At 58.3% G+C, this 15,686-nt stretch overlaps 1 protein-coding gene across 1 annotated transcript in view; it reads left to right on the top strand.

The window, feature by feature from the left end:
• The window catches only part of LOC128847089 (von Willebrand factor A domain-containing protein 5A-like), a 30,798-nt gene that overhangs the window by 12,640 nt on the left and 2,472 nt on the right, over nucleotides 1-15,686 (top strand). Inside the window, 9 exon segments of the mRNA XM_054046426.1 lie at nucleotides 3,415-3,503; nucleotides 3,663-3,807; nucleotides 4,183-4,262; nucleotides 9,385-9,499; nucleotides 9,694-9,858; nucleotides 13,036-13,139; nucleotides 13,456-13,664; nucleotides 14,592-14,821; nucleotides 15,405-15,531. Coding sequence (XP_053902401.1) covers nucleotides 3,415-3,503; nucleotides 3,663-3,807; nucleotides 4,183-4,262; nucleotides 9,385-9,499; nucleotides 9,694-9,858; nucleotides 13,036-13,139; nucleotides 13,456-13,664; nucleotides 14,592-14,821; nucleotides 15,405-15,531 — 1,264 coding nt within the window.

Below are 15,686 nucleotides of genomic sequence, written 5' to 3'. Positions count from 1 at the left end.
CTTGCTGTGTCCCGCTGCCTCTGGGTTTGGTGATTGATCACCCGTCAATTGCAGACTTGACTTTCAGCCTCGGATCTGGCTTTGATCTTTCTTCTGTTGTACCTTTGTTCTTTTCTTTTGGGGGTGGACTTTTCTTACTTTGTTAGGGCTGTTGTCTGCATCTTCAGTCGTTGGTGTTTGAACTCTATTTCATCAGGACAGGCTGGTGCTGGAGGTTGATTCCATCATCCATACATACCTTATTCCCACATCTAACCTAAACTAATAAGATTACAGCAAGGTTTGCAAAAATGAAGGTTGGAGCCAGCTTTTACAAAATGGAGTAAGTGTTTTAAAATGGGGTTTGAATTACAATATGGCAAACAGTGAACAGAAGTTACAATATAGACAAGGCCTTGGCTACACTTCGGACTTCCCAGCGCTGCCACGGCAGCGCTGTGAAGCGCGAGTGTAGTCGCACCACCAGCGCTGCAAGAGCTCTCTCGCAGCGCTGTATGTACTCCACCTCTCCGAGGGGAATAGCTGTATGTACTTCACCTCTCCGAGGGGAATAGCTGTATGTACTCCACCTCTCCGAGGGGAATAGCTGTATGTACTCCACCTCTCCGAGGGGAATAGCTGTATGTACTCCACCTCTCCGAGGGGAATAGCTGTATGTACTGCACCTCTCCGAGGGGAATAGCTGTAAGTACTCCACCTCTCCGAGGGGAATAGCTGTATGTACTCCACCTCTCCGAGGGGAATAGCTGTATGTACTCCACCTCTCCGAGGGGAATAGCTGTATGTACTGCACCTCTCCGAGGGGAATAGCTGTATGTACTGCACCTCTCCGAGGGGAATAGCTGTATGTACTTCACCTCTCCGAGGGGAATAGCTGTATGTACTCCACCTCTCCGAGGGGAATAGCTGTATGTACTCCACCTCTCCGAGGGGAATAGCTGTATGTACTGCACCTCTCCGAGGGGAATAGCTGTATGTACTCCACCTCTCCGAGGGGAATAGCTGTATGTACTCCACCTCTCCGAGGGGAATAGCTGTATGTACTCCACCTCTCCGAGGGGAATAGCTGTATGTACTCCACCTCTCCGAGGGGAATAGCTGTATGTACTTCACCTCTCCGAGGGGAATAGCTGTATGTACTCCACCTCTCCGAGGGGAATAGCTGTATGTACTCCACCTCTCCGAGGGGAATAGCTGTATGTACTCCACCTCTCCGAGGGGAGTAGCTGTATGTACTCCACCTCTCCGAGGGGAATAGCTGTATGTACTCCACCTCTCCGAGGGGAATAGCTGTATGTACTGCACCTCTCCGAGGGGAATAGCTGTATGTACTCCACCTCTCCGAGGGGAATAGCTGTATGTACTCCACCTCTCCGAGGGGAATAGCTGTATGTACTCCACCTCTCCGAGGGGAATAGCTGTAGGTACTTCACCTCTCCGAGGGGAATAGCTGTATGTACTCCACCTCTCCGAGGGGAATAGCTGTATGTACTCCACCTCTCCGAGGGGAATAGCTGTATGTACTCCACCTCTCCGAGGGGAATAGCTGTATGTACTTCACCTCTCCGAGGGGAATAGCTGTATGTACTCCACCTCTCCGAGGGGAATAGCTGTATGTACTCCACCTCTCCGAGGGGAATAGCTGTATGTACTTCACCTCTCCGAGGGGAATAGCTGTATGTACTCCACCTCTCCGAGGGGAATAGCTGTATGTACTTCACCTCTCCGAGGGGAATAGCTGTATGTACTCCACCTCTCCGAGGGGAATAGCTGTAGGTACTCCACCTCTCCGAGGGGAATAGCTGTATGTACTCCACCTCTCCGAGGGGAATAGCTGTATGTACTCCACCTCTCCGAGGGGAATAGCTGTATGTACTCCACCTCTCCGAGGGGAATAGCTGTATGTACTTCACCTCTCCGAGGGGAATAGCTGTATGTACTCCACCTCTCCGAGGGGAATAGCTGTATGTACTCCACCTCTCCGAGGGGAATAGCTGTATGTACTTCACCTCTCCGAGGGGAATAGCTGTATGTACTCCACCTCTCCGAGGGGAATAGCTGTATGTACTTCACCTCTCCGAGGGGAATAGCTGTATGTACTCCACCTCTCCGAGGGGAATAGCTGTAGGTACTCCACCTCTCCGAGGGGAATAGCTGTATGTACTCCACCTCTCCGAGGGGAATAGCTGTATGTACTCCACCTCTCCGAGGGGAATAGCTGTATGTACTCCACCTCTCCGAGGGGAATAGCTGTATGTACTCCACCTCTCCGAGGGGAATAGCTGTATGTACTCCACCTCTCCGAGGGGAATAGCTGTATGTACTCCACCTCTCCGAGGGGAATAGCTGTATGTACTCCACCTCTCCGAGGGGAGTAGCGTGCAGCGCTGCAGGCTCTGATTCCACTGGCACTTTACAGCGCTGTACTTGCTGCGCTCGGGGGGGGCGCATAGTGGATGGCAAACTGTGAACAGAAGTTACACTGTAGGCAAGTGTAATGAATGGTGAACAGAAGTTACACTGTAGGCAAGTGTAATGAATGGTGAACAGAAGTTACACTGTAGGCAAGTGTAATGAATGGTGAACAGAAGTTACAATACTGAAACAGTGCAAGTCTCAGGCTACGTCTTCACTGGGGGGGGATCGATTTAAGACATGCAAATTCAGCTACGCGAATAGCATAGCTGAATTCGACGTATCCGAGCCGACTTACCCCACTGTGAGGACAGTGGCAAATCGACCGCCGCAGCTCCCCCGTCGACGGCACTTACTCCTACCTGGGCTGGTGGAGTACAAGCGTTGATTCAGGGATCGATTGTCGCGTCCCGACGAGACGCAATAATTCGATCCCCGAGAGATCGATTTCTACCCGCCGATTCAGGCGGGTAGTGAAGACGTAGCTGTAGCCTCAGTGATTTAAGCAGGAATTGGATTGACAGTGAAACTTACAAGAGCAAGTATCAGAGGGGTAGCTGTGTTAGTCTGAATCTGTAAAAAGCAACAGAGGGTCCTGTGGCACCTTTGAGACTAGCAGAAGTATTGGGAGCATAAGCTTTCGTGGGTAAGAACCTCACTTCTTCAGATGCAAGTCACAAGTTACAAGAGCAACTGGCTGAACAGCTATGGCTCTTAACAAGCATTGTATTTGTCAATTAGCCAGTTATTGGGGTAACCGGCTTTATGAATGAATGTTGTTTCATTCATAAAACTTTACTTCTGAAGTTACATTAATAAAGTGAACAATTAAAAACAATTTAATTTATCAGTTCCACACAGGCGGGAGGCCACACTAGATGGGCCTGTGGAGGGGAGCAGCTCAGGCTGGCTGGGCCTAGGGGGGGCAGAGCCGGGTGGGGGAGCAGCCCAGGCTGGTTGGGCCCGTGGGGGTGACACCATCTGTCTGTCCATCCCCAGGAGACCCTGGTCCTGCTGTTGAAGAGTTTGCCCCTGGGCTGTTATTTCAACATCTACGGCTTTGGGTCTCGGTTCAAGTCCTTCTACCCGTGAGTCCGGGGCTGGGGGGTTGGCAGCAGGGCAGGCTGGGGTCAGCGTGGCCCTGGGTTGGGGTCAGGATGTCTGTGGGTTGGGGGCAGGGCTGGCTGGGGTTGGGATGTCCCTGGCTCCAGCTGTCCCGGCCCATGACCCCTCGGCACCCCCCGCAGGCAGAGCGTGGGATACATCCAACAGACCATGGCCGAGTCCCTGCAGCGCGTCCAGCAGCTCCAGGCCGACCTGGGGGGCACAGAGATCTTGGCACCGCTACGAGCCATTTACTGCAGCCCCTGTCAGGATGGGCACCCACGCCAGGTACCAGGGGCAGCCGCAGGGCATCCCAGGGGCTTGGAGAGGGGCTGCGGGAGCTGATGGGGGCGTGCTTGGAGAGGAGCTGGGAGGTAGCTGACAGAGGCTTTGCGGGGTGGGGCTCAGAGTGGGACTGGGACCAACGGGGGGCCAGTGCTCCTGGGTGGGAGCAGGCCATGGTGAGCAGGAACTGAGGGGGGGTGGTACCTCTGTATAGAGCTGGGTGGCAGTGCTGGGAGGGAGGGAGGAGTGCCGGGGGGGTCTCTGGGGTGGGAGGTCAGTGGAGCAGACTCTCTGGGTGATACCCCCATTCCCAGGGGGAGGGGGTGTCTGGGGGGGAATTTGGGGTCCCCAACTCTGACAGCGTCTCTCCCGCGCCAGCTGTTTGTGTTCACGGACGGGGAGGTGGGGAACACCAAGGACGTCATCGCTGAGGTGCAGCATCACCAGGGGGCCCACAGGTAACGGGGGCACCTGCCCCCCCAGCATCCCTCCCACTCTGTCCCCCAGCCCTGCCCCCCAGCGACTCCCCACCCTGCCCCCTACCACCCTCCCAACCCTGCTGTCACGGTGTGCGGAGTGGCTCTCAGCTGAGAGTGCCAACTTCAGCTCAGACTGTCCGAAGTCAGGGCAGACGCCCCAACCACCAACCTGGGGGTGTTCCCTAGAATTCGGTTTCCCCAGCCAGGACCAGGCGTGCGCGCCCGGATCACTGGGCCAGTCTCACCACGGATGGTCCCCGTGGGCGCTCCAGCCAAACTGACTGTCACGGAATATTGGGGGACTCAGGGCCCTGCACCCCCGGCTTCCTGCGATTCACCATGACTCTCAGCCAGCCAGTAAAGCAGAAGGTTTATTTGGATGACAGGAATACAGTCCAAGACAGGTCTTGCAGGCACAGACAACGGGGCCCCCCTCAGTTAGGTCCAGCTTGGGGTCCCAGGGCATGCCAGCCCACCCCCCTTGGGGGGTCAGAGCCATCTCTGCCTCCCAGCCATCTCTCCAGCCTGCTTCCAGCACTCTGCTTTCAGCCACCCCTCCCACAGCCTTTGTTCAGTTTCCCGGGCCCCGGAGTCACCTGACCTCCAACCCCCTCCTGGGTTCTCATGTTACAAGCTCAGGTATGTTCCCTCGGGCCGACTCCCATCCTCCGATGCAGACCATCCTAGTCACACTCCCCTGTCAGCATTCACACACCCCAGCAAGAACAGTCCCAGTTCGTCACATCTCTCCCCCCTTCGAGACCGAACTGAGCGGGGTCACTTTAGCCAGTGACCTGGGGAAGTTCGAACCTACCCCCGTTCCCATGGATGCCCCCGCATCCCTCCAGTTCCTTGGTGGGAATTACACCAGGCCCCTTCAGTTTCACGCCCCCCCTTAGGTCGGGGTGCTTGATGGCACTCGCAGTTCGCATGTGGTAAGGTTTATGCGGCCTGTGCCCTTTTCCCACCCCCATACCTCTGGGGTTCCAACTGGGCTGTGGTCTTCTCCCAGCGCTCCAGTCTGGAGGTCTGTGCTTTGGGCTCTCTTGGTTTAGAGCCACCCTTTTAACCTTGGCCACCCTCTGGAAAGGATCCTTATTGCTGGGCAAGGGTCCTAAAGCTGTTTTCCCCTTGTCCCAGGCCTTCCTCCCCCTCTGACAGGGGTCACAGGATCCGCAGTACTGTCGGACAGTAACAAAGACCCCAGGCCAGTAAAAGCTCTGTAGCAGCCTCTGCTGGGTACGCCAGGTTCCCTGGTGTCCTGAGAGGGGAATGTCATGGGCCCGGCACAGCAGCTGGCGGCGATACTTCTGGGGTACCACCAGCTGCCTCCTGATCCCCCCTGACTCCATTTTCCCTGGGGGAGCCCATTCTCGGTACAGGAACCCCTTCTCCCACAGGAACCTTTTCCGGCCACCTCGTCCCATGGTCTGTACCGCATTGAGGTCGGCCAGGTCCCTTATCTTCCGCAAGGAGGGATCTCTCTGCAACTCGGCCTGGAACTCAGCAGCTGGGACAGGGATGGCCACCTGCTCTTTCTCGCCCGCTGGGTCTGAAGCTGCAGCCTCCCTGAGCCGTGTCCCTGGGCGTTCCCTCCCCACCAGGTTAGGGTCCTGCGCCTCAGGCAAGGCACCCCCCCCAAGGCCAGGGCGCAGGGCCCCTCGCCGGCTCTGACTGCGGGTCACAACCAGTGCCTTTTGGGGGTTGCTTGGCCAGTCCTCTAGGTCCCCCCCCATCAACACCTCAGTGGGCAAATGGTGGTGCACTCCCACGTCCTTGGGGCCCTCCTTGGCCCCCCATTTCAGGTGTACCCTCGCTACGGGAACCTTGAATGGGGTCCCGCCCACCCCGGTCAGGGTCAGGAAGGAGTTGGGCACCACCCGATCTGGGGCCACCACCTCGGGCCGGGCCAGTGTCACCTCTGCGCCCGTGTCCCAATATCCATAAACTTTCTTCCCATCCACCTCCAGGGGAACAAGGCACTCGCTCCGCAGGGACAGCCCCGCGCCAACCCTGTAAACGGAGAACTTTGAATCCGGAGCATCTGGCCCCCCAGAGAAGCTGGCCGGGGGCCCTTCTCTCTCTTGAGCAGTTGATAAGCTGCCAGCCCCTCTTGCGTGGGAAGCCTGCCCCTCGTCCGTCTGGGCCTCTACCAAGTTAACCCGGTGCGGGTTCGGTCTGCTCAGTCTGTCCTTGAGCTTGGGGCACTGGGCCCGAACGTGGCCTCTTCGGCCGCAGTAATAGCAGCTCAGGTCCCGTGGGTCCCCTCGAGCCGGTCGGTTGTCCCTGATGCTGGGCATTCCCCGTGGGAGGGGATTCCCCATATTCCCCCTTTGGGAGGTCCCAGGGTGACTCTCTCTGCATCGCGGCGGGCCTGTTCCTTTGGGGCTCCTCCCTGCCACCCCCTGACCGGCTCTTTACAAACTCATCAGCCAGCTGCCCGGCGTGTCGCGGGTTCTCTGGCTTTCTGTCCACCAACCACAGCCTCAGGTCGGATGGGCACCGCTCATACAGTTACTCCAGTACCAGCAGTTTAATCAGGTCCTCCTTCGTCGGGGCCCCACCAGCCCACTTGCTGGCGTATCTTTCCATGCGGACGGCTAGTTGCAGATATGAGATCTCAGGGGTTTTATCTTGACTCCGGAACCTTTCCCAGTACATCTCAGGAGTCAGCCCAAACTCACGTAGCAGGGCCTTTTTGAATAGTTCGTAGTCCCCTTTCTCTGCCTCTCCCAGTTGGCGGTACAATGCCACGGCTTTGGGGTCCAGTAAGGGGGTGAGGACCCGGAGTCTGTCCGCGGGATCAACCCGGTGCAGCTCGCAGGCCGTCTCAAAGGCCTCCAGGAAGTCATCCATGTCCTCCCCCTCCTTGTATGGGGCCATGATGCACTTATCAAAGCTCCGTGCAGTCCTGGGTCCCCCCTCACTCACCGCAGCCGGGGGTTCGCTGCCCTTCAATCTCACCAGTTCCAGGTCATGCTGACGCTGTCTCTCATTCTCCTGTCTCTGTCTCTCTTCATGCTGTCTCTGTCTCTCATTCTCCTCCCGTTCATGCTGTCTCTGTCTCTCTTCACGCTGATGCTGTCTCTCTTTCTCCTCCCGTTCATGCTGTCTCTGTCGTTCATGATCCTCCAGCTCTCTCAGTTTTAGCTCTTTCTCCCATTCCAGCCAATTCCGCTCCACGGATGCTGAGCGTCGCCGGGAGGATCCTCTGCTGGCCGGCGAGCTTCGCCGGGAGGGTCCCCTGCTGGCCGGGGGGGCCACGGCGCCTTCGGTATTTGCTGGGCTCCTCCCCACCCTTCCCCTAGGCATAGGAAGGAGGGGTCTCGGGAAGCCCTCAGCAGCCGGCTGACCACTCCCAGCTGGGACAGACACTGGTGCCTGCGCTGCATTTGCCAGGCTGCTTCCCTGAGACACAGGGATCAGTTCATTCGCGCGATCTTCCGCCTCCAGCTGGGCAATGAGCTGTTCTTTGGTGAGCCTCCCAATGCGCAGCCGCCTCTGCTTGCACAGCTCCACCAGGTCGCTCTTAAGCCGCTTGGCATACATCTTTCTGCTGGCCACTCACCGGCCTGTGTGCTCACAGCTCCCCACAGTTCCCAGGGGGACCCCTAGTGTGCCAGCCCTTCTCGAGGTCACCGCCTCTCTGCCAGGGTCGAGCTGCAGACTCCTCCGCCCCTGGGACCACTCGCTGCGATCCCCCCGGGGGACCCTGTTACTGCAAAAGTCCTTCTCGCTGGTCACACACTCCCAGGGGTAATAACCGTCTCTCTCCCACTCTTCAGCAGGCCTGGTCCCCGTCAATCCCCCTTCATTTTACTGCTCCCCAGTCACTTACTGCAGGAAGCGCCGTCCACGGGGTGCAGTAGATCCCACCGCTGCCACCAGTTGTCACGGAGTATTGGGGGACTCAGGGCCCTGCACCCCCGGCTTCCTGCGATTCACCATGACTCTCAGCCAGCCAGTAAAGCAGAAGGTTTATTTGGATGACAGGAATACAGTCCAAGACAGGTCTTGCAGGCACAGACAACGGGGCCCCCCCTCAGTTAGGTCCAGCTTGGGGTCCCAGGGCATGCCAGCCCACCCCCCTTGGGGGGTCAGAGCCATCTCTGCCTCCCAGCCATCTCTCCAGCCTGCTTCCAGCACTCTGCTTTCAGCCACCCCTCCCACAGCCTTTGTTCAGTTTCCCGGGCCCCGGAGTCACCTGACCTCCAACCCCCTCCTGGGTTCTCATGTTACAAGCTCAGGTATGTTCCCTCGGGCCGACTCCCATCCTCCGATGCAGACCATCCTAGTCACACTCCCCTGTCAGCATTCCCACACCCCAGCAAGAACAGTCCCAGTTCGTCACACTGACCACCCGGACAGACTGAATGGGAACTGTCTGCCCAACAGCACCCCTCAACCATGCCCCCAGCCCTGCTGGCCTGGGGACTCCCAGCAACCCCAAAGACTGTACCCCTAGCCCTGCCAACCTGGGGACTGTCTGTCCCACAGCACCCCTCAACCCTACCCCCAGCCCCGCCGGCCTGGGGACTGTCTGCCCCACAGCACCCTTCCACCCTGCCCCCAGCCCTGCCGGCCTGAGGACTGTCTGCCCCACAGCACCCCTCAACCCTGCACCCAGCCTTGCTGGCCTGGAGACCCCCAGCAACCTCAGACTCTGTCCCCCTAGCCCTGCCTGCCTGGAGACCCCCCCCCAGTAACCCCAAACACTGTCCTCCCTGCCCTACTGGCATGGGCACCCTCAGCAACGCCAAACTCTCTCCCCCCAGCCTGGGGACCCCCAGCACCCACCAACCCTGCCTCCCATTATCTCCCCAAAGCTGTCCCCTGCCCTTCCAACCTAGAGACCCCCCAGCAACCTCAAACTCTCTCCCTCCAGCCCTGCTGGCATGGAGAACCTCTGCCCCTATCATCTCCCCCCAGCCCTGCCAACAGAGAGACCCCAATCCCAGCATCTGCCCATCCCTTCACCTCACCATGCCCCCCAGCCCTACTGGCCCCTCTCCAACTGCCCCCCCATCACTGAATTGACTCCCCAGCTCTGCCCCTCCCACTCCTGTCTCTGACCCCCTCCCCGGACTCTTCCCCCCTGCAGGTGCTTCTCCTTCGGCATTGGGGAAGGGGCCTCCATGGCTCTGGTCAAAGGCATCTCCCGGGCAGCAGGGGGCAGCGCTGAGTTCATCACAGGCCAGGACCGCATGCAGCCTAAGGTGAGAACCCAGGAGTCCGGGCTCCCCGGCTCTAACCCACCAGATCCCATTCCCCTCCCAGAGCTGGGAGAGAACCCAGGGAGTCCTGCTCCCAGCCCCCCCTGCTCTAACCCACCATTCCCTATGCCCCCCCAGGCTGGGGATAGGACCCTGGTGTCTTGGCCCCATCCTGGGTGTGCCGGTCTCTCCCCCAGGCGCTGCAGTCTCTGAAGCGGGCTCTGCAGCCGGCCGTGACCGGGATCTCGCTGACCTGGGATCTGCCCCATGGGATGGAGGCAGTGCTACTGGGCCGGGGCCCTGAGGTGATCTTCCCTGGGCAGCGGTGCCTCATCTACGCCCAGCTCCGTGGGCAGCCCCAGGTGAGAGAGCAAACCCCGCCCTCCCCTCGGGACACCCCCCAGGCTTGGGGTCAGTGACTGAGCCAGGAACCTCCTACCCCCTCCTGGGCGATAACTCAGAAAGAAGCAGTGAGAGGTAAAAAGGCATCCTTTAAAAAGTGGAAGTTAAATCCTAGTGAGGAAAATAGAAAGGGGGGATGGAGGCAGTGCTACTGGGCCGGGGCCCTGAGGTGATCTTCCCTGGGCAGCGGTGCCTCATCTACGCCCAGCTCCGTGGGCAGCACCAGGTGAGAGAGCAAGACCTCCCTCCCTCCCCCAGGGTTTGGGATCAGTGACTGCGCCAGGAACCCCCCCACCCCTTCCTGGGAGATAACTCTGAAAGAAGCAATGAGAGGTAAAAAGGCATCCTTTAAAAAGTGGAAGTTAAATCCTAGTGAGGAAAATAGAAAGAAGCATAAACTCTGGCAAGTGAAGTGTAAAAATATAATTAGGAATGTCAGAAAAGAATGTGAAGAGCAGCTAGCCAAAGACTGAAAAAATAACAGCAAAAAATTTTAAGAACATCAGAAGCAGGAAGCCTATTAAACAACCAGTGGGACAATCGAGATATTAAAGGAGCACTCAAGGACGATAAGGCCATTGCGCAGAAACTAAATGAATTCTCTGCATCGGTCTTCACAGCTGAGGATGTGAGGGAGATTCCCAAACCTGAGCCATTCTTTTTAGATGACAAATCTGAGGAACTGTTCCAGATTGAGGTGTCATTAGAGGAGGTTTTGGAACAAATTGATAAACTAAACATGACTGGAGAATACCTAATGTGACACCAGTTTTTAAAAATGGCTCCGGAGGTGATCCCGGCAGTTACAGGCCAATAAGCCTGACTTCGGTACTGGGCAAACTGGTTGAAATTATAGTAAAGAACAAAATTGTCAGGCACATAGATTAACAGAATTTGCTGGGGAAGAGTCAACATGGTTTTTGTAAAGGGAAATCATGCCTCACCAATCTACTAGAATTATTTGAGGGGGTCAAAAAGCATGTGGACAAGGGGTATCCAGTGGATATAGTGTACTTGGACTTTCAGAAAACCTTTGACAAGGTCCCTCACCAAAGGCTCTTAAGCAAGGTAAGCTGTCACGGGATAAGAGGGAAGGTTCTCTCATGGATCGGTAACTGGTTGAAAGTTAGGAAACAAAGGGTAGGAATAAATCGTCAGTTTTCAGAATGGAGAGAGGTAAATAGTGGTGTCCCCCCAGGGGTCTGTACTGAGACCAGGGCTGTTCAACATATTCATAAATGATCTGGAAAATGGGATAAACAGTGAGGTGGCAAAATTTGCAGATACAAAACGACTCAAGATAGTTAAGTCCGAGGCAGACTGCGAAGAGCTTTGAAAGGATCTCACAGCATAGGCGGGGAGTTATATGGACCTGTGGTGCCCGTGCTCCACCAATATTCAGGAACGTGGGCCCGGCTCCACCAATGTTTGGGCTTATATTTAATCAGAACCGTCCTGTCCATAGGACGGACCAGGGCAACCGCTTCAGGGGGACGCGGGGTCCAGGGCAGCCTGGGCGGGTAGCAGGGGCCAGGCACTGGCAGCAGCAAGTGACCCAGCCCCAGCCTGCCCTGCTCCGCCCACCCGCACTCCACCTCTTTCCCCAAGTCCCCGCCCCCACCCTGCCTCTTTCCGGCTTCCTCCCCCTCGCGACGCCGGGAGGGCAGAGCACAGCGGAGCGGGCTGGGGCCGGGTTGCTTGCTGCTGCCGGCACCAGGCCCCCTGCTAATCCCCCAGGCCGCCCTGGACCCCGCATCCCCCTGAAGAGCGGGGCCCGGGGCAGTTGCCCTGGTCAGTCCTATGGACTGGACGGCTCTGCTTGGACCCTTTCTGGGCACCACCAAATTATACAAACCTGGGTGACTGGGCAAAAAATGAAGATGAAATTTTTTCAGTGTTGATAAATGCAAAGTAATGCACGTTGGAAAACATAATCCCAACTCTACATACAAAATGATGGGGTCTAAATTAGCTTTAACCACTCAAGAAAGAGACCTTGGAGTCAGTGTGGATAGTTCTCTGAAAACATTCACTCAGTGTGCAGCGACAGCAAAAAAGCGAACAGAATGTTGGGAATTATTAAGAAAGGGATAGATAATAAGACAGACAATATCATGTTGCCTCTATATAAATCCATGGTACACCCACATCTCGAATACGGTGTTCAGAGCTAGTCACACGAACTCAAAAAACTTATATTGGAATTGGAAAAGTTTCAGAAAAGGGCAACAAAAATGATTAGGGGTGTGGAACGGCTGCCATATGGGGAGAGATTAATGAGACTGGGACTTTTCAGCTTGGAAAAGAGATGACGAAGGGGGGATATGATTGAGGTCTATAAAATTGTGACTGGTGTGGAGAAAGTAAAGGAAGTGTTATTTACTCCTTCTCATAACACACGAACTAGGGGTCACCAAATGAAATTAATAGGCAGCAGGTTTAAACTGTTGGAAGGCAGGATACTGATCTAGGTGGACATTTGGTCTGACCCCGTATGGCCCCTCATGTTCTTAATGATGGCTGTTGGGCTGGGGGTCTCTGTGCCACCCCAGCCCCATTGATTTCAGTGAGTAATGTTAACTCTGACCCCTAATGATGGCAGTTGAGCTGGGGGTGGGGTCTCTGCACTAGCCTGGCTGCATTGATCTCAGGGCAGGTCTACGCTATAAATTTACTTCAGCGCAGCTGCGCCACTGTAGCACGTCTGGTGAAGACGCTCTAAGCCAACAGGAGAACCTCTCCCACCGACACGGCGCTGTCTACACAGGAGGGCTAAGGTTAGTGTAACTACGTCGCTAGGGAGCTGGAGCTCAGGGGTGTGGATTTTTCATACCTCTGAACGACGTAGTTATACTGCAGCATGTAGTGTAGATGAGACCTCCGTGGGGATCAGTAACTCTGTCCCCTACCAGTGACCACTGGGCTGGAGGTCTCTGTGCTACCCCAGCCCCATTGATCTCAAAGGGAGTTGTTATCTCCTGACCCTACTGATGGCCGTTGGGCTGACTAGGCAGCCCCCCAACTGCTGTGAATTGGGCGTATTTACCCCCTTTGTTCTGTAACCTGGGTCTGGGGGGGTCCCTGGGCATCTTCTCCCCCCTCGCACTCCACCTCTGACCCCCTTTCTCTGCCCGCAGCCCCCAGACACTGCCATGGGGGGCGTCACCCTGCAGTACCGCATCCAGGACCAGACCTACAAGGAGAAGCTGCAGTTCCCCCTGCAGCCACAGAATGGAGACAGGTGACAGCAACGCTCCTCTGGTCCCCATCCTCCCCAAGCCGCTGGATCCTGCCCTCCACATCCCCACCCCCAACATAATAGAGATTGGAGGGGACCTGCCCCAGGTCACAGAAGGAAGCAGGAGTCCTGGCTCCCAGCGTCCCTGCTGTGACCACTAGACCCCACTCTCCTCCTATAGCCAGAGATAGAACCCAGGAGTCCTGGCTCCCACCCCCCCCACCCAATACACTATCCCACTAGCCCCTACTCCCCTCCCCATGGTGGCAGGAACCCAGGCGTCCGGGGCTCACCCTGTGACTCTCTGTCCCCGGCACAGGCTGCCCGTTCACCGGCTGGCAGCCAAGTCGCTGCTGCTGGAGCTGGAGGGGGCCGTGGACACTGGGTCAGAGGGGGACCGGCGCCGGGTGCTGGAGACTAGCCTGAGCTCGGGGGTCGTCTGCTCCCTCACGGCCTACGTGGGGGTGGACACGGAGCGGGGGCAACCGGTGCAGGGGCCGCTGGTGAGACGGGACATCCCGCTGACAGGTAACCCTGGAGGGGTCGGTGATCCCGGCACTGGGGGGGGGATCAGCATCCAAGGGGGAGGCTCGGGTGGGAGGGGGAACCAACCTGGCACTGTGGGGGGAACCTGGCACTGGAGCGAGGGAAGGGGGAGGGAATTATGTGAAGGATCCCAGAACAGGGGGATCCCAGTGTGAGAGGAGGGATCCAGAAGCATTGGAGGGGGGGGCATCATGGTTATGGGCTAACGTCCCTTTGCTCTTCTCCCTGCCCCAGCTCCTGTGGGGCTGTGCTGCCCCCTCCTTGCCCCCCAGGGCAACCCCAGTGCCCCTGTCCCCAGGGCAGGGGGAGAGCTGCGCGTGCTGGCCGGGTGGGACGGGGAGCAGCCAGCCTGTGGGGCCTGGCCCATCCCAGCCGGGAGAGTGGGGCCTGTGGGACGGACGGACAGACAGATGGACCCAGAATCGGAGACCCAAACAGACGGGGGCAGAGACCGAGAATCAGACAGTCGAACCCAGACAGAGAAGCCGACCCCCACAGGCAGGGACCGGAGGGGCAGGCGCATCGCTGTCGTGAGCAGGCCTGGCTAGCGGGGGCCTCTCGCCCCCCCCCCAGCATCCTGCCCTCATCCATGGGGTGCAGCACCCGCCCCCACGTCCCCTGGGGCTGGATGAGGGGTCCAAGCTGGAGGAAAGCTGCAGGGGAGGGGCTGGATCCAGGGGTCCCAGCTTGGGGGGAAGGGGCTGGGGGGAAATCCTGACTCTGGGGAGCTGGGGGGAGAGGAGGATGGGGCTGGGTGTCATGGTGGCCAGCTGGGGGAGGCATGGGGGAGGGGTCCTATCGGTGCATTGGCTCTGGGTTCCATGGGGGGGGGATTTCCTTTCCCTCTCTTAGCCTGTCTCTGTCTGCGTGTCTGTCCGTCCCTCTCTGTCCGTCCCTCTTCCCCACTAGGCTTCGGGGCCGCACTGCGCAGGCGGAATTTGCGGTGTTCCCTCGCGAGCTGTTCCGCCTCTGTGCCCATGGCTCGGGCCCGAGGGTTCTCCGGAGTGTCCATGGCCTGCAACTTTGACAACAGCTCGGAGGTGCAAGTTGAGAGCTGCCGCCCCCGCGTCCTTCTCCAGGGCACTCACCCCCAGAGCTCCCCATGGCCAGTACCAGCTAGGGGGAGGATGCCCAGTAAGGTGAGTGTAGGGGATGGAGAAGGGGGGAGAGACGAGGGAGTGGGGGGAAGGTGCCATGAGTTGGGCCTGTTCTCTGCTCCTAGATGAGACTGGGTGTGACCCAGACTCGGGGAAGGGGGGATCTAAGAGCGACTGGATCAAATGACCCCTGAACCTGGAGCCCAGTGGGGGAGACAGGCCCACAGCGGGGAGCTAGGAACCCCATTGCAGGGGATCAGAGCATTGGATCAAGGGGGCCCAGGGCTGGGGGAGGACATGGGGAGGCCCAGGCTGGATCCTCTCTGAGGCTGTTTTCCGTACCCCCGGGCATCCCACCGGGCATCTGGGTAGGGGGTCCACGGTGCTAGAGTGGGGGTGCTGGGAACCCTCTCAGTCTGGGGAAGGGGTGGGAGCACTGTGGATGGTAGAGGGGTCCCTAGGGCGGGGGGATGGGGGCAGCGCTGGGAGGGGTGCCAGGCGGTCCCCGGGGCGATAGGGGCAGCGCTGGGAGGAGTGCAGGAGGGTCCCCTGGGCAGGGGGATGGGCAGCGCTCGGGGGGACGGGCTGGGCGCTGTCTCATGCTGTGTCTCTCTCCCCTGCACAGGACGTGGCCCCCAGCGTCTGGGCCACGGTGCTGGCTGTGGTCTGGCTGCACGGCCGGGCCACGGGGCAGCGCGACGAGTGGGAGCTGCTGGAGGCCAAGGCTGTGGGCTGGGTGTGGGGCCAAGCAGGTGAGACAGGACTGGGGGGTTGGGACAGGGCCCAGGTCCTTGTCCGGAGAGTCCATGCCCCATAGCCCAGCCCCCCCACACCGCCCGAGACTCCCTTGTCCCCCAGCCCACCCCGAGATCCCACAAGCCCACAGTACCAACCCTACCCCATAGGA

This window comes from Malaclemys terrapin, chromosome 12 (assembly GCF_027887155.1).
Source record: "Malaclemys terrapin pileata isolate rMalTer1 chromosome 12, rMalTer1.hap1, whole genome shotgun sequence".
Taxonomy (NCBI): Eukaryota; Metazoa; Chordata; order Testudines; family Emydidae; genus Malaclemys; species Malaclemys terrapin.
The sequence above is the reverse complement of the archived record's forward strand: the minus strand, read 5'-3'. Positions and strand labels throughout refer to the sequence as shown.